Genomic DNA, 19,418 nt, shown 5'->3' on the forward strand with positions numbered 1-19,418 from the left:
TGTGCCAAAATATTTTGAAGGCCTGTTTTGTACTTAATGAAGCAAAGGTGTGAGTAGGAACAACATGTTCAATTGAGAAACACACAACCTTTAATTTCTCAGGTAAACTAATGTGGCCATGCTTGCTCTGCAGAATGCAGACTATAAAGCTATGTTCCGATTTCCAAACTTTTCTTTGAGTTAGTCAAGCTGAGGAAGAAAAGCTATATTGGGCCAAAAGCTCTATGGGCATGTGTGTATGTTTTCCAAAAGAGCCCTGGCTGAGGAGAAAAGTAGAGGGAAAGCAGGGTTACCTCCTTCTGTCTCCCCAACCTTCACCCCAGTGTTCTCCCCTCACTGCTGTTGCCGCTGTCTCCTTACTTACTGGGTAAACTTACTTATGAGTAAACAGGGCAAACCTTGCTTTGGAGATCATCCTCAGACAAAGAAAAAAAACCAACCACAATAATTTCACAGCTTAAATGAGTGGGCCTCTGAATATTTATTCTCGATTTTAAAAATATGGTACCATTTTATATATTTTACACCAGAAATAAGAGACATTTTTAAATTTCTGTTTGGCCAGGAAGGAATTAAAAAGTTCTCTTGAGAGTCATTTAATTTTTGTCTGAGCGGCAGGTTCAAAATTTCAGCTCTTCCTCTCCCAGAGTGAAGCTTTAAAGAATGTTTACATTTAGAATCTAAACGTGGATAAGAAAACCAAATCTCAGTAGTTTTTTTTGCCTCTCAAGTGGCTATTTTTAATCAGTTTTAGAGCCATGATGCCTGGATTCCTTCCAAATACAAAAAAGGGCTCTCTGGTGGTCAGAGATGGGGACTTGAGATGGGGACTCGCTGGCAAGTCAGACCTAAGTCGTGCTGGAGACTCAGCTTGGACTTTTTTTTTTCACTGACTCGGACTCTACTTGTGATTCAGAACTTGCCCACCCCACGCCTTTTTTTCTGGGGGGAAAAGCATGATTTTAATAGGGACTTGGACTTGTATTTGATCTCTTTTAAATTTCCAACCACAAGAGTTTTCTGGCATCTGTATGGGGGCAGGGGGCATCTTTACAATTTAAAACTCTTAACTCAAAAACCATTTGCCCAAATACTCCCAAATTTGGTACAAAGCAAGAATAGACTTTTATATTACATCCGTCTCGGATTTGGTGCTGATCTGATGTCTAGTTTCATAGATATAAATTTTTATTTGGATCAACTCTATTTTTTCTTTGTTGTCTTATGGAATGCTAAATGCTGCTATGAGCACAATATATTGGTGCCTTCTTGGGCACCAATAATCAATGGGCACCATTTATGTATCTAAGCAGGATCTCTCCCTCACCAGCAGCTGTGTGTATATATAAAGTCCATGTAGGCATTTGCTGCCTCCCATGAACCTAAATACAGTACTTATTTAGTAAGCGCGCTCTCTCTCTCTCTCTGAGTGAGTGATTGCTAATGTAGAAGGTGTAAGCTACAGACCTCACTGGTTTTATCTCAGTGGGTGGGAGATCACCCATATGAATGATGACTAGAAACAGTTTTAAATTAGAGATTGAGCCATTAGGCCGGTATCCTGTCTCCCATAATGCCCAACAAAATGCTACTGAAAACCAGGGCTGGTCCAAGACCTTTTGCTTTGTCTGATGAAGAACAACTTTTCCATGTGCAAAACCCATCATGACCCATAAGGTCCATTCCAGCTGTGCGGATCTAAGATGATAATGATGCTCGTGAATCAAGAATGGGGATGCAGCAGTGTTCACTGAACCAGAGAGCAGTTTGCTAGATTAAGGATCGCAGGTCAGGCTGTGTGGTAAACAGATCTCTCCTTAACTCCTTGTTGCCACTTCCTTAGGTCAGTGGTCTCACTCTTCCTGATGGCAAGTCCGGATTTGTTGGGATATCTATGAGCATGGCATGAAGGTGACAGCCAGAACTCCAGTTTATATAGTAATGATTACATATTTGAACAGAACAGCTTGGTTTGATGGCTATATATTCTTCATTAATTAGTGGGGTGGATCACATGGCAAGGTGTTTCACAACTCGAATGCAAATACAATTTCTGCTCTGTGCTCCACTTTCTGTACATTGAATGGCATCCTCTGTCCCAATGAAGTTGGGAAGTTAGGAGGTTAGGGTGAGGCCTTGATTACTGGGCCCTGAATCCGATTGCTAGTCCGAAACAGAATAAGATACACGGAATCAATTGCTGAACCATGGGGCAACACTTAGATAAATCCCATTGGTTCAGTAAGTTTACTCTAGTTGAGACTGCCAGCTGGATTCAGGCCAACCCAAATCCTGCAAAGGGTGGGAGGAACTTTATAGCTCCATATTTATTTATTTAAAATATTTTTAACCCACATTTCTCCTTGAAAAGGACCCAAGGCAGCTTACAACAGCACTGCTTCATGCCACACACCTGATCTGATGAAAGACATAACTTTAACCTCCTTTTAAAAACAAACCCTATTCCTGTTTGCAAAGCTAGGTTAGTTGTCCATGAATTGTATAAAGCAGTTGTCAAGGCGCACAGAATCATGTAGGGCCGGTCCTGCCATTAGATAGAGTGGGGTACCATCTCAGGGAGAAGATGCTGGGAGGCAGTAATAGTGACAGTTTTCCAGCTATTCCTCCTGAACTCTTGACTGTCCCTCTGTGGGGCAAAAGAGATGTGCATCTCGCATAACCTAGCCAGCTCCTCAGGTAGCCTATCTTGGCTGTGGAGAAGGTAAATATCATGGCCAATGCTGAAAGAAGACTCAACTTTCAGTCCAGTCAATGCTTGTAGGTAGTAGTAGGAGGCACTGTCTCGTCCTTCTTCGTATGTGACCAAATGTGTTCAGTCAGAACCTCCCCCTCCCCCAGATGAATAGTGGTATAGTCTAGTAGTGGAATTCTGGGAACTGTAGTCTTACAACCCTGTGTTTCTCATTCTTTGGTATGTTGTTGTGCTTCTTCTAGTGACAAATAGAGGAGTTGGCATTCGAGACACTCACTTCACTTCTCCCTCTTATAAGCTGCTTCTTGGCCCCACTGCTTGTTTTTGAGTTTCCTTCAGTAGGAAGGAAACTCAAATTTTCAATGTGTGAAAATTGATGCAGAAGCCCTAAGCCGAGCACTGAAAAGAGGGCTTGCCCCCACTCCTGCTTCAAAAAGTCTTGTGCATCTTGAACGTCCTCCACAGTGGAAAGAGATACAACTCACAACTATTTCCCACGTCTGCAAGTTTCCTGGTTTTGAGATGGGGGTGACCCCCCCCCACTGCCTTCAGTATTCCACACCTAACGTTTGCAGCTGCACATTATGCAAATATTACCAGTGCCATAAAAACATGCTCTACATTTTTCCCTTGTAGTGTTGGCAACCCTAAATGCCTTAGGGTTAAAAAAAAAGAGGCAGTCCTGCAGTCAAATTTAGTTGTCTTGTGCTATTGTTTTGATGGCGAGGAGGGAAAGGTGTCTTTCTCTTGCTGCTTTTTTCCCACCACAGAAATTCCAGGCTGACTTTGTTCCTGTGCAAATTCCTGTCACACCCAACCTCATTGCACCAACCAGTATAATCTCAGCAGGATATACTTGCTTCAACACATTTATTCTGTGCCATGTTTCAATTCCACCGTGTTGCAACCTCCATGTAGACAAAATCTCGCAGAGCCAGCTGCGGGCAAACGAGTGACTGGCTCTAGGAGGGATCATGGCTCAATCTATCCTCCTAGTCAATTTTTTCCTTTTCATATTTGCAGTATTCCTCCTCTATAACTGCAGCAATATCTTCAGATATTACTTCAGGGTTTGTTATCTCAATATATATTGTTTTTTAGTGACTTTGTGTATGTGTCCTCTCTTAGTCCTCAGGGGAAGAAATGTGACAAATCTGAGGTAAGTAAAGCATTTATTACTAGACTATATTTTTATATTTGTTTTATATTTATTTTAGTGCTATTATTCCACACAATAACTTGATGTTTCGGTAGTAAAGTCAGAGGGTAATATAGAGCCTATTTTTGACATTCAGAAGGTGACAAGATTCGAATTTATCCTCATACACAGAACCTTTGACTTCATTTGAGGGTTAACCTAGAGGCAAAGGGAAGAGCATGCAATACGTAAATAGTTTTGTAGCCTTGTGGCACAGTGGTTAAACTGCAGTGCTGCAGTGAAGAGTCTGGTCATAACTGGAGTTTGATCCTAGGCTTAGAAAGCTAGCGAGAGGTTCACTCAACCTTCCATCTGAGCACCCAGCTTGCTTGTGGGGGGAAGGGGGGGCAACATGTAGCCTTCATAATGAAATTGTAGACCTCTCAGAGAGTGCTTTAAGCATTATGAGGTGGTATATAAGTAGCACACTTTGCTTTTTTATTTGCTTTGTTTCTGACACATCACTTCGGCTTCTCATTTGGTGACATCCACTATGTGAGGTAGTTGCTTCACTATGCCTAATGGTGGGGCCAAGCCCTGGGAACATAAAAGTAGGCAGAGCTTGGAAAAGTTACTTTTTCAATGAGAACTCCTGGAACTCCCTTGGCTATCCTGAGTAGAGGATCCTTGGATGGGTCATTCCAAGAAGTAACTTTTTAAAGTCATGGGATTGTGAAACAGTTTCTACCCAGAGGAAACACACACACTCCTGACATACACTCTGCTTCTGAAGTGTAATAAAAGCAACTAAGGAGAACTGGAGAAGACAAGGAGAGAGAAGTGACCAGGAGAGAAATACATTGTGTGAGCTACATATAGTGACTTGAAGTCTGAACTCTGTATGTGCATACATGTGCGCGCACACACAAGGGACGGGAAAAACATCAGAATCTTGTGGCATAACAGGAGTTTCCTTAGACTGAAGCCTATTTGCACCTGATGAAGGGGGTTGCAGTCCATGATAACTTATACGGAATAAAACTTGTTTGTCTTTGTGGTGCCACAAAACACATTGTGTTTGAGGAGATACCGTAGCTCTACTTCAGAAATGCAGATGATTTATTTGCATGTTTTGTCAACATTCGTGTAGTTTATAGTTTTTGTCATATTTCAAAGACAATTCTTGGGGTCCTGGTCAGTAGCAAACCATTTCTTTCAGGCTGATTGCTGATCAGAGCTTGGACATGTTATTTTCTGGACTAAAATTCCTACCATGTCCCAGGCCAGAGTTGTAGTTAAAAAAACAAAAAGAAGAATATTTCCAAACTCTATGGAGAGTAGCACCAAATGGCTGGCTGATGAAAGCTTGATCTATATAGGAATGATGAAGGGCCCAGACTGGTGGAACAAGGTAAGGCCTACCATGCTGGGAAAGTCCTTTATATGTACACTGGTGGAAGGCAAACCGACACTTGACATAGAGTTGCTCAGTGAAGCAAATTATGGCGCAATATTCTTATCGTCTGGCAAGTTAATACAAGTCTTATGTCTTAAGACTTAAATGAATTGTTTTATATGGCCTCTGACGAATTTGTTACGCAGATCACTGATACATTGCACCAGGATTGCAACTGCATTCCATCAAGGAGACCTTTATAATGTTTTGATTGTCTCCTGATATTTAGATGCCACTCAGAAATTGGAGGAGGTAAAGTCTGTCCAGGACACTTGGTGTTGCCTGACATGGAACAGTGAATACTGTGTAACTTCCTTCCCCTACTCCACCTTCATTGTGCAAAATACCCAAAACACATTGGCATCTGAGGAAATCCCATACGTACCCTCCTCTTTTGCAGCAATAAATTAATGGCAGAAACAGACGGCAGCTTCACCGTTAGAAGCAGAGTTGCCTAAAGAAATAAAGGACATCAGAATATGATCCAATTTTGTTTTCCACCTTTGGTTGCGAAGTCGCTGTTTTATCTGTTGCTACCTAAACGAACAGCAATAATAAACAATCGGTTGCCAAAAACCCAGCTATATAAAATAAGATCTGAATAAAAAGGAACTTTGCCAGTGGAAGTGAGTCAGCCTAACTTCCCTTAGGATCCAGGAACCTCCCACTGCCTGTGAGTAGCCAGCAAGAGAAACCACTCTTGAGTACTTACCAAATGTACCTCTACTGGCAGGTCCAAGATAAAGGTCTCACCCAGAAACCTCAAATCCTGGCCAGGCTTGTGTGGGAGAGTACAATTCTTTAGGTAGCCTGGACCTCAGCTATACAGGCCTTTATAGATCACATAAAGTATATGAATCTTAGCCAGCACTTTGAATTGGGATTGAAAACAGACCAATAGCCACTGAAACTGTTGTACGTAATTCAGAGGCTGTCTGTTCCTTGTAACTGGCTCTAATCTGGCCACATCACTTTAGACCAGTATCAGATCTCATTTCGAAAACTTGTCTAAGTCACTACCATGTAGAATTTATCATAACGCTCTTACTCCTGTCTGTTTTTTTTAAATGCCATTTTGAGACTTTGTCTACTTTCTTCTGGGATTCCTCATTTTTCAGCTTCTTCATTTTGTAAAACACACCTTTTTGTTTCCTTCCCTTGCTTTAGAATCATTCGCTTCTTCATGCTTCCTTTGAAATACATTCTTGGCATCAAGATGAACCTCCAGGGTGCTACCCACCTGAATCTGAAAGGGCCATACGTCGTAGTCGCCAATCATCAGAGCAATATAGACCTCCTTGGTACGTCAGCTGCCTGATCCAGCTTTGCTCTTTTTTGTTCCATACAGTGCAAGGTCCAGACAACAGCATGCAAGAAAGTGAAGGTGGTGCTTCCACGTTTATTTCCGTGCAAAGCTAACCTCTAGCATTAAGATAGTCACTGGATACAGGAGCCCTTTAGGAATTTTTTGATGGAGAACATTACTTGAGATTGCCAAAGAGGGAACTGGGTGGGAAAGTTCTGGTCTGGTGTTCTATCATCCTTGTTGCGGGTCCTCATTGCCTGAATGGCAAATCCCACCCATCACCCCTGCAAAAGAAAACCTGCATTTCCCAGAACTTAAATATATATTTGTTTGTTTGTTCATTCGTTCGTTCATTCGTTCATACCCTACCTTTATCCTCAAAAGGTTCCAAGGCTATTTACAATATTAAAACCAAACAATATATGGACTGGAAGTGGGGAGGGAGTTCGATTTCCCACTGTGTCTCCTTGACAGAGGCTGGACGTGATGATCCATAGGGGCCCTCCCAGCTCTACAGATTTAGATTATTGTTGTTAAATAAAAATACTACAGCCCAATTCTTAAGCAGCCAGTCATTGAGAAAAAGTCTTTACCTGCCTGCAGCCAACACATTTGATTCTGAACGTGAATTAAAGTCCATTTGCACATCAGCCAAAGGGCACTGAATCGGGTCCCTCATTGATGCATTCAATAAGCGTAGTCCAACTGTAGTCCTCTGGATACCATTGGACCACAACTCCCATCATCCTTCACCATTGGCGATGCTGAGTAAGGCTACTGGAAACGATGTATAGTGCAACAAACATTTGGATGGTGACACTTTGCCCACCCTGACCTATAGCTTTGCAGCTGGTGATAGAAGGGGGAGTTTGGTGTGTGAGAGACTCTTCCTGAGCGTGAGCCAGGCAAAAGACTGCCAAGAAGAATGAACCATGCCTCTAGTCCTCAGGAAGTTCTGGCCACTCCAGTGGATATTACCTTTTTGTATCTCCAAACAATTCCTCCAAGGAACCTGAACACCAATCTTGTGAGAGGATTTAAACCAAAATATATTTGTATGTATAGTATCTGCTTGTGTACATACATGTTTATATATGTATTGTGTACACTTCCTCCAAGGAGCTCAAAGTTCTTCCTAAGCTGGGCATATGTGTGTGCATCTCTGCCTCCCTGCGCGCAGCTGTCTTCCTCCTCTACGCAGAGATCACATTAGGTTCTGGTCACAACGGAACGCAGCGTGCGGGGGGGGGGCAAAGTTGTGCACACACGTAACCACCGCACCATTCTTATCTCTTCAGGGCTTTAAGGAAGGGTGAAAAGAAGGCTATAACTGACCTTGCTTTTTACTACACTCTGTGTCTCTCAGTGCTTTTTCAGATCCTTCCAGAGCGATGCATCTTAATTGTTAAGAAAACGGTCTTATCCTTTTTTACGATTGGCATTTGTGCTTGGCTGAGCCACTGCATTTTTGTTGACCGCCAGAAGACAGGAACATCGATTGAGATCCCGTCAGCAGCAGCAGACTCCATGGTCCAAGACAATGTGAGTAAGGAGCGGGGCAGCCGTTTATCATATATGACCTCAAGACATACGTACAAACTTATGTTCTGAGTGTGGGTGTTATGTTCCATTGAGTGGCTTCCAACTTAGGGTGACCTTATAAGGTTTACAAGGTGTGTGAGATGCTGAAGGAGAAAATGACCATTGCCATACATACCCATGGGTTTCCATGGCTCAGCTGGGATTTGAACCCTGGTCTCCACAGTCCTAGTCCAACACTCAATCCACCACACCGGCTCAGGAATTGCTGTTGTTTAGTTGTTTAGTCATGACCCCATGGACCAGAGCACGCCAGGCCCTCCTGTCTACCACTGCCTTCCTGAGTTGGGTCAAATTGATGTTGGTAGCTTCGATGACACTGTCCAACCATCTCATCCTCTGTTGTCCCCTTCTCCTCCTGCCTTCACACTTTCCCAACATCATGGTCTTTTCCAATGAGTCTTCTCATGAGATGGCCAAAGTACTGGAGCAGTGGTGTCGAACTGCGGCCCTCCAGATGTTCTTGGCCTTCAACTCCCAGAAATCCTGGCCAGCAGAGGTGGTGGTGAAGGCTTCTGGGAGTTGAAGTCCAAGAACATCTGGAGGGCCACAGTTCGACACCACTGTACTGGAGGCTCAGCTTTAGGATCTGTCCTTCCAGTGAGCACTCAGGGTTGGTTTCCTTCAAAATGGATAGGTTTGTTCTCTTTGCAGTCCAGCGGACTCTCAAGAGTCTCCTCCAGCACCACAATTGAAAAGCATCAATTCTTCGGCAGCCAGCTTTCATTATGGTCCAGCTCCCACTTCCATACATCACTACAGGGAAACCCATAGCTTTGACTATTCGGACTTTTGTTGGCAAGGTGATGTCTCTGCTTTTTAAGATGCTATCGAGGTTTGTCATCACTTTCCTCCCAAGAAGCAGGCATCTTTTAATTTCAGGGCTGCTGTCCCCATCTGCAGTGATCATGGAGCCCAAGAAAGTGAAATCTGTCACTGCCTCCATATCGTCCCCTCCTATTTGCCAGGAGCTGATGGCCACGATCTTAGTTTTTTTGATGTTGAGCTTCAGACCGTTTTTTGCACTCTCCTCTTTCACTGTCATTACGAGGTTCTTTAATTCCTCTTCACTTTCTGCCATCAGAGTGGTATCATCTGCATATCGGAGGCTGCTGATATTTCTTCCGGCAATCTTAATTCCGGTTTGGGATTCCTCCAGTCCTATAAAGTAGCTTTTAAGCTTGGCAGTAGCATGCCTAGGCAGAGTTGTGCTAGTAACCAACATTAATTGTTCTTTCAAATACAAAGTTTTATTGGGCATACAAGCATGAATATAAACCAAATACAGTACAGTACTTGCATTGGGGAATAACATATGGCAGTTGACACAAAAGGGAGAAATACTCAAGTCTAAGAATTTATAAGATCCTGACTGTGGTTTCAAGGCCCATATAGAAGGACACTGTATGCAGATTCCAGGAGATGGCCTGGGTTAGAGTTTTAGCAATTTGGAGTTCAAAGACTTCTGGGTAGAAAAGGAAGGGAAAATGAACAGCTTCCCCTAATGCATACAGGAACTTACACAGATTAGAGAAAAGAGAGGAACAGAACCAGAAACTGCCAGTGTGCAAGGAAAAGGCTTGTGCAAGACGGATTGTGGTGTCAAGAACGTATTACTTTCCCTTGGAGTCTTCCTGAAGAGGAGTTGTGAAGCTCTGGAAGTCTAGTTGACATGGTTGGAGAAATCGAGATCTCTGACAGAGATCTCAGGAAAGGCAAGCTAGCAAAATCTTTTGAGCCAGAAGTGAAGTTTTTTAAAAAAGTAAACCTTCACAACATTGCAATCCATGAGGCTGATTACATGGGCTATTTAGCCTGCTGTTTGGAGTGCCTGCAGGGACGGGCTGGTGCACTTTTAAAAACAGTGATCAGACAATGTCTTTGCTAGAACACAAAGACCTGTCCCCAGAGCATTCCTACCCACATATTTCTGACCCCTGTCAAGAGGCTTCTATTATTCTGGTGTGGGTAGGTTTGCTCTGGCTTGGATTGGTTCCAGTGCATGTGATCACTGGAACTGATCCAAAGCAAGCCTTCCTCTTTCAATTTCCAATATTGTGAAATGACTTAATAACCAAGCCACTTCAGGATTTTGGCAAATTAATTACTGCCCCTCCTTGGCAGTGGGCAGGGGAAGCAAAAACAAATATATTTTTTTTACTGTGTGTAGACTATCGCAGATACGCTACATCAGTTATATATATTTTTTTTTCAAAAAAGAAAAAGACACTTTTCTTTGCCTAATCTTATTCTGCCCGTCGAGAAGCTGCCTGCAGTCAAATTCACAGTGTTGGGCTTTGGCTACAAGTAGAGATGGGGACAAATAAAACAAAAAGGTGATTCATTGTGATTTGTAGCTTATCAAGGTTGCCAAACTGATGAATATAAATTTACAAATATTATTGAACAAATTGACAAGTCAATTCATTGATTCGTATTCACTTTTAAATGCTATAAAATTACCTAGAGACACAAAATTCACAGGGAAGCTTCCTCTGACTCTTTTCTACAAGCCCAGAATGTCCAGACCTGAGTTATATAGCCAGAAGGAGGACACCCCCAGAAAAATTCCCTGTCAAGTATTTATTTTGGGGTACGCTGAGCAAACCAGGGTTACAACCAGTTTCCAAGGTCCTCACAGAGAGGAAAAAACTAGATAGCCGCTTGAGCATGGTCTGATGGTGACTGACCTTGTGTCGATCCCCTTGCCATGGTCAGACCATCATCTAATAAAATGTAACCTCGTAGTGGCTCTCCCCCCTCTCATGGAGCAGGGACCTATTTCTATGGTCTGCCCTCGAAGGCTACTGGATCCTGTTGGATTCCAGGACGCCATGAGAGGTGTTACGCCTGACCTGGCTGGCTCTCCTGTTGAGGCTCTGGTTGACAGCTGGTCTACCGCTGCCACTAGGGCTATAGACACGATCGCGCCTAAATGCCCTCTCCTCCGTAGAGCTCGGCCAGTGCCCTGGTTTAGCCAGGACCTCCAAGTGCTGAAGCGTATGAGGAAAAGGCTAGAGCATAGGTGGAGAAAGAACCCGACGGATTATAATTGGATAGCTGTCAGGGTCGCAACTAACCTTTACCTGTCTAAGGTAAAGTCTGCTTGTCAAGCTTACTTCGCTAACCGGATAAGCGAAGCGTCCAACCAGCAGGCGGAGTTATTCCGTATAGTGTGTGACCTATCCGGAACTGGTCCAGATGGGCCTCCCCCTAGTTTCTCACCTGACCAGTTTGCAGCCTTTTTAAAATCTAAAGTGGAGGCCATCCGCCGGGACCGAGCGGAGTCGAGTAGAGATGTCCAGCGCTCCGTCTTGTCCAGTAACCTTTGACACCTTTCAGCCTGTCATGCCTGATTCTGTGGCCAAGGTGCTTAACTGCTGTCAAGCCACCACCTCCTCCTTGGACCCTTGCCCGGCCTGGCTAATCAAAGCAGCCAGGCCGATAACAACAGAATGGGCCACTGCAATAATAAATGGGTCTTTCCTTGAGGGCAGGTTTCCCTCTGCCCTCAAGGAGACACTCATTAGGCCCATAAGAAAGAAACCTAGTTTGGCGGCAGACGAAATTGGCAATTACATTCCCGTCACCAATGTTTTTTTCATGAGCAAAGTGGTCGAGAGGGTGGCGGCTGACCAGCTTCAGGCTCTCTTGGAGAAAACAGATGCCCTGGATCCATTTCAGTTGGGCTTCAGGCCGCGCCACGGTACAGAAACGGCATTGGTCACCCTGTATGATGACCTGTTGAGGGAGGCTGACAGGGGTAGAACATCTCTGTTGGTCCTCCTCGACATCTTGGCGGCCTTTGATACCGTCAACTACGGTATCCTCCTGGGGAGGCTCTCCGAGTTGGGAATTGGTGGCCTGGTGCTTGCCTGGTTCCGTTCCTTCTTGGGGGACCAACCCCAGAGAGTTCAGCTTGGGGAGAGTGTCTCGGCCCCGTGGAGTCTCAATTGTGGGGTTCCACAGGGGTCGATTATCTCCCCAATGCTGTTTAACATCTATATGAGGCCGCCGGGTAGGGTCATTAGGGGGTGTGGAGCATCGTGTCATCAGTATGCGGATGACACCCAGCTCTACATCTCCTTCTTACCAACTGCAGGTGATGCTGTTCTGTCCCTTCAGTGCTGCCTGGGGGCTGTACTGCAATGGATGCAGGAGAATGGGCTGAGGCTGAACCCGGACAAGACGGAGGTCCTAAGTGTGGGTGCCCCCACTGTCAGCGGCTTGGGTGACTCCCTCTCGTTTTGGGGGGTGACCCTTGCTGCAAAGAGCGGGGTTTGCAGCCTGGGGATCCATCTGGACCCGGTGCTCACCATGGAGACACAGGTGGCATTGGTGGCCCGCACTGCCTTTTTTCATCTTTGGCAGATAGCCCGGCTGCGACCCTATCTTGATGTGGGGGCGCTCACTACACTGGTCCATGCACTCGTAATCTCGAGATTAGACCACTGTAACACGCTTTACATGGGGCTACCTTTGAGGCTAACGCGGAAACTCCAAATGGTGCAGAATGCGGCAGCCAGACTCCTTAGCGGAGCGAGAAAACACCATTACATTTCTCCTATCCTGGCTGCGTTGCATTGGCTGCCCATTCGGTTCCACATTGACTTCAAAGTTTTGATGCTTACGTTTAAAGCCCTAAACGGTTTAGGACCTCGATACTTGGCGGAACACTTACTCCCACCCAGTTCTACCTGTGTCACACGCGCGAGCCAGGAGGTGAGGCTGAGGAGCCTGACGCCGAGGGAGGCCTGGAAGGAAAAAAATAAGAAACCGGGCCTTCTCGGCGGTGGCTCCTCGCCTCTGGAACAACTTACCTCTGGAGATTCGCGTGGTTCCCTCGCTGGAGAGTTTTAAGAAACAATTGAAAACATGGATGTTTAGGCAGGCCTTTCCCCCTCCCAGTTAATCCTTAATTTTTTCCTCTTCTTATCTGATATAATTTAGCTTGTTCTCTTGCCATCTTGGAGAAAATTTTTCTTTCTTTTTTAAAAAATTATGTTAATTATGTTCTATATTCTTGTTTTATATGTTATGCTGTAAGCCGCCTAGAGTGTTCGTGACGAACAGATGGGCGGGATATAAATGGAATAAATAAATAAATAAATTCATTAAAGCTTATATTATGTATGTACAGTCTTCACAAAATACTCCAACAGCATGTCCTCTAGCAAATCTCCAAACTCTCCACACCACATGTGTGTTCCTATGTACAATATGGAACACATTGTACATAGGACATATGGTACTTATGACCAATCAGGTAACATTACCTCATCTTGTGTGATTTCATAAGAATTACATTAGCCTTCTACCTAGTCAGCATGACTCAGCTTTATACACAGCTGTACAATATGGCTGATTAATAACTTCCTTTAAACATTCAGTTTAAGAAGTCAAATTATTCCATTACAATCCTTGTAATTTATACACACACACACACACACACACACGCACGCACGCACGCACGCGCGCACACGCACACACACACACACACACACACACACACACACACACACCAGGTACATAGAGAATCAAAAATCACACAAAAGCTTTCTATATCTTTCCTTCCCTCTAAAAGCCCTCCACATTTGGTGAAGATTGGATTTCCGGCATCTGAGTTATTCACCCCCAAAGTGGGCCCCTCCAGGAAAGTGACAGAGCCAGCTGGCAAAGTTTGCCAACAAGCATAGAACCAGATGGCACCGACGGAGTTTGGTTTGGCCCCAGCAGAATCGGAGATCTTAGGCATTCAGGAAGTTTGATTTGCCTCCAGCAGACGCTGAGGCATTTGGCATTTTGGCAACATAGGCACTGCGGCGTTTGGTGTTGAGGTAGGGTTTGCCCCCAGCAGGGTTTGCCCCCTCGATGCATTTGGCATCGAGGTAGGTTTTGCCTCTAGGAGGATCAGAGATGTTTGGCATCTTGGTTCAAGACCTATGTAGCATTGAGGTAGGGTTTGTCCCAAGCAGGATTTGCCATCCACAGAGAAGAGATTGCCTCGTCCGACCACAACCATACAGGTTACTGAGTGTACAGATAGACTGCTTCTAGTCTGAGATGGAAAGGTATGGCATATTAGTTTATTATTCACCCTACTAAAAAGAAGGAACCAGCTACTGCCTGTCTAGGAAAAGTGCTTCACTTCTTGTAGCATCTACAAAAGTTATTTGTAGATGCTACAAATAACACACATGGTTCACACAGAGCTTCATGTCTGAGAAATCAGCCTGGAAACAAAGCCATACTTAGCATTTGAAGACCAGTTACAAGTGAAAGCAAGCTAGTATGCATGATGGAGATTTCTCCAATTCCCTCTTCTAATGAAAACTATTATTTAAGGTTTAGTACAGACCCCAGCCCCAGTGTTATTTGACTGGCAATTTTTATGCCAAGCTGAACGTGCTCATTTGGGTAGAGGTCAGTGCCACAGGAATATAACATGCCTCACAGGGAACTAGGGGAAAAAGGGGTTACAATCTTTTTGTTTTCTTCTGTTTCCAACTGAGAAAACAGGAAACCCATATTCAAACCTCATTCAATCTTTTTTTCCCCCATCCAGCTGCGAATCTGGATATTCACTGAAGACACTAGAAGCTACGATTCCCCCATGCTGCCCTTCAAATGTGGAGCCTTCCATTTGGCTGTGAAAGCCCAGGCAAGATTTATAATCTTCCATGCTTTTAATTTCTTTATATATTCTTATTTATTGGCTTCGTATCCTGCCTTTCCTCCTAAACGGTCCGGGAGGTATACATACACTACATACTAACAGTAAATTCAGACTCTGAGCACCTGCTGTTAACATAGTTTACAAAACAATGCGATCCATAGGTAAGGTGATATGGGCTAAAACTGGGCCGAATAATTTCTCAAAATTTTATAAGGCCATTCGTATCACAGAACAAGTGAGGGAGGATAGTCAATGAAATGCTGAGACAACAGACTTCTAAAGTTTCTGTACTGTTTTATTAAGAAATGACAGGGGTGTTTTTCATTCCTCTGCTTCTCTTAATGGGGAAAAAAGTGCAGCTGCTTCACCACTGCAGCCATCCTGCTTCCTCAGTGGGAAATCCTGCAGAAAAAATGATCCCGTCTAGTGCAGAGCTTGACAAAGCTGCTCCCTTGGACAACCAGCATTACCCATTTAGCGCAGCTGGGAGATTCTGGGACCTGCAGTTGAAAAACAACTTCCTTGCTCTCTCTCTCTCTCTCTCTCTCTCTCTGTGTGTGTGTGTTTTCCTATGGGGTGTTTGATTGCTATGGAGCATTTGATGGAAACACAACCACTGGCACAGAGTGGGGGCAGCCAAGTGACCATTTGAAGCAAGCCCCCACATTTAAAAAATCCTCACTACTTCAAGTATCATACTTTCCCTTTAAACTAATCTTTGTCTTTTCCAATCCTTTTCTCCTTTACACTTTCTTTGCTTGCGTGCAATGTCCTCTTTCCCCGCATTTCTCTTTTTTCTTTCCCTCTTTTTGGAATTATTTTTAAAAAGGTCATACTGTTGACTAGCTAGTACAGTTACAAAATCACAGCTGTTTATTTCAGTCTGGTACCTACCATATCATTTGAAATTTTGACTTTAGTCTGTGACTGGACTATTAAAAATACGAGATGTATGAAAGCAGCTACAGCTTTGGACCTTGGCTTATTGGAAATAATAAAACAAGCAGCAGCAGCAATAACAAAAGACAAAATCCCCAAACACAGAAAAATTGTGTGTGTGTGTTTAATGTTATGCAGACCATTAAACGCAACATCGCTTAGGGCAGAGGTGGGCAACGGCTAGCTCCCCGGCCTTCCCAACCTCAATACACCATTTTAACCACCACCATCCCGTGCCCTTTATGGGGTAAGTGGGGCAATTTTTCATGTTTTGAGCCACCTTGTGTACCTGAGAGTGCCTCACCCCCCCTTTTTTTTAAAAAAAAATCTACAGTATTTGTTTTTAAAATAAGGCCACTAGAGGGCTCAAGGAGGCTTTTTCAGCTTGGGGACATTTCCCCCCCCTAAGAAACAAATTTCCATTAGCAATACAGTATTTGCATTACATAATCATGGCATTACAAAGAGTTTAAAAAAGAATTTTAAAACCATTTAGCTTAACCTCTTTGGTGCCTCACCCGACGTTTAACCTTACCCCACCCTTGATTGTGACCCTCAGGCTGTCAGCAAATCTAAAAAGTTTCCTCTGCTTGGATCTCCGATCCCTGATCTGGGGCTCTCAGCATAGCCTAACCCAGTCACTACAGAAGCTCCATCTGAGGGGGAGGCTGGTCACAACCATCAATGTATACAGATCAGTGGCTGGCATGACTTGGGATTCAGACCCAAGGACTTGCCAACATCCTTGACAGTTGCTTGACAGTTGTTGTTTTTTATGTCCACACAGGTGCCAGTCATTCCTGTGGTGATATCCTCCTACCAGCCATTCTTCAGCGAGAAGTTGAAAAGATTCAGAACAGGTAGCTTATTTACACTGGGAGAAAACTGGGACAGACATGGGTCTCTTGGGCACTACCTGAGGCTGGAACTAGAAGCTAGGATGCAAACCGTTTATTTGCTACCCACAAAGGGGAGTGGGATAGAGGTTGTGTCAATGGGACTCTTTGAGATGAGAGATGACATGTTGAACCCTTCCTCAGCTTCTTACCCCCCTCCCCTCCTTCCCTAGTCCTCTCTCTTGGGGGTGGCGGTGCAAGTGATAGGGGCATATACATCCAGATAATCAGTCACCCTCATGAATGAACTGGCCCTTGAACCGGTTGCAGATGTGTATGTTCTGTCCACTGGCTGATATTTAATATTTAACGTTTTTGTGTAATGTGTAAAAATGTCCTTATGACTGAAGAGCATGTCTGAAAGGATTACAAGAAGCTCATTATTTCCTCATTCTAGTTCAGTCTTGGCAGGATCTAGTTTGTGCCTCATAATCTCACTGAATGTACTGGGCAAGTATCTCAGCTTGTGATCCAGCTTATTGGACTTGTTATAAATAATGATTACATGCCATTGAGTCAATTATGAGTTACATCGATGCTTACCTGGGTTTCCAAGGTACAGAGCAGAGACAGGCATGAACTGCCAAAATAGTGATTTGTCTTGGTTTGTGGTTCATGGAAGTCCACGAACCAAGAAGTTACAATTTTTCCCTGTGGCTGTCTAAAAATTAAAACACAAAACAAAACCTGGCTTGCTCCCTAACCCCACAGTCTGCCTCCCTGCCCTTCCCACTGCTCCTCTTGCCTCCCTACCGTCCTCCTCCACCAGGGCCTGTCAGCTGGTCTGGGGCCATCTGTGCATGCCCTGCTTACCAGTTGAGAGGTGGGGAAGGGGGTAGGGGGAGTGGGAAGAGAGCAGAGGAAGGCTGGGGGAGGGCAAATGAACCAGGAGGTTTGTTGTTTTAATTGTTTTATGAATAATTTTATTGTAAGCTGCCCTGAGTAGACATTGTCTAGAAGGGTGGGATAAAAACCTAACAAACAAACAAACAAACAAACAAATCAATTAATCAATCAATCACCCCAAAATTCAATGGTTCAGGAAGGTTCAGGAAGGTTCAGGTTCTCCAGTTTAGATGAACCTGAACCAATCGAAACCAATAAATTAGCAATTTTTGACAACTCTCCTGGTTTGTTTTTAGCTTCGTGCCCATCTCTAGTACAGAGTTGTACTCAGAGGTGGTTTACCATTCCCTTCCGTGAGAGCGTAGGATTGCCTTGCTCCTACTTTAAAGAAATATTCCTCTTTGTAAAGCTGTTAAAGGATAATGCTCTATTGAAAAGGATTCTTGATTTGAAAGTCCGCCAGATCCAACTCCCATTTAAAGACAAAACAGCACTAGAAGAAAGATCAGGGGTGGGGTGAGTTTTGAAGCTTCGCATCACCAGTTAATATCTGGACAGCTACTTATGCTTAATTATAGATAGTCAAAGCAGGTTAATGTTGGAGACTTACACTGTTCAGCAAGACTTTCATATCTGAGAAATCAAGACTTCACAGGAACCTGATGTTTGGATCTGAAGAACAATTATAAAAAAATCTGATTTGCAAATTACATGAGATTCTGCTGTGTACTTTGATGATGCTAGCAGTTAAAGAATTCCTTCTTCTAATGATGGATCGTCTATAATGTCTGTTTCTGCCTTGTTTAGGTATGCTGTCTTCTCTATTATGATGAGATTAATTTCAATTTTAATTAATCTCAATCTGAATTTATACTCTAATTAGCATGTGTAAATTTTAAACAAGTCTGTGCCCCCTTTTTGGTGGTACAATTCCTGTGTATGTAAAACTGGCCACTCTACTGCCCCTTTAAGAGAGTGGAAAAACAATCATATTGATTATGATTTTGTAATGGTTTTAGTTTTTCATCATGCCATCTGGCAGCAGTATGACAAGAATCTGCAAGCTTTTTAAAATACAAAGATTAAAGATTTGAATCTTGCAGCGTGAAACATTAAGGTTAAACAAATGCTACTATAAGGAGATAAGGACAAGGGAGGAGTTCAGGAACTTTACTTTTTTTGGACTGTGATTCTCAGAATAAACTAGCCAGGTATGTTAGCCCCAAAATTTTGTAAAACTGAATTTGATTGGGTTAGAGCCAAGCTCTTCCTAATGATGGGAGTTGAGCAGACAAACTGGGTGAAATGGGGGTTTCATCAGATTCTATTTGTTTGTCTTTTCTTCAAGGGGAAGTGACAATTCGAATCCTCCCTCCAGTGAAGACGGAGGGACTAAGTCCAGCTGATGTCCCAGAATTAACAGACCACATGCGGGAGACCATGCTTTCTACCTTCCATGAGATATCAGGAAGCAAGCAAACAAACCCGTCAAGATACCAGTTCCCAAGGATCTTAGAATATAATCTTCCCTGTATTTTATTTGCTTGCTTGCTTATACTGGGGTTTTATACAACTACTGAAGTGGCTTAGCATGCTGGATTAGGAAAAATTTTTATACTGTAACAGGAATAGGGGGCCAATGCTTGAGGGCTAAATGCATTTTTTTTTCCAAAGACATTTTACTGTACTTCCTTTAGCTCATCAGCAAATGGTGCCCATCACCTACCCAGCTGAACAGACACAATACCTTATCCAGGCACATAGCAGTCAAGATCCTTTGGCACTTGAGGCAGAAAATTCCACAAACGCATCAACTGACAGCACAAATAAAATTATAATACATGAAGAA

At 43.7% G+C, this 19,418-nt stretch overlaps 1 protein-coding gene across 1 annotated transcript; it reads left to right on the plus strand.

Moving 5' to 3' along the window:
• The first annotated feature begins 428 nt into the window (after positions 1–428).
• LOC110088056 (1-acyl-sn-glycerol-3-phosphate acyltransferase alpha) lies at positions 429–19,418 on the plus strand. The gene is made up of 6 exons (XM_020810113.3): positions 429–3,872; positions 6,475–6,608; positions 7,980–8,155; positions 14,778–14,873; positions 16,615–16,687; positions 18,918–19,418. The coding sequence occupies exons 1-6, from the start codon at positions 3,688–3,690 to the stop codon at positions 19,157–19,159; spliced, it is 906 nt and encodes a 301-aa protein (XP_020665772.3). The 5' UTR covers positions 429–3,687; the 3' UTR covers positions 19,160–19,418.

The sequence above is a fragment of the Pogona vitticeps genome, chromosome 2 (assembly GCF_051106095.1).
Source record: "Pogona vitticeps strain Pit_001003342236 chromosome 2, PviZW2.1, whole genome shotgun sequence".
Lineage (NCBI taxonomy): Eukaryota > Metazoa > Chordata > Lepidosauria > Squamata > Agamidae > Pogona > Pogona vitticeps.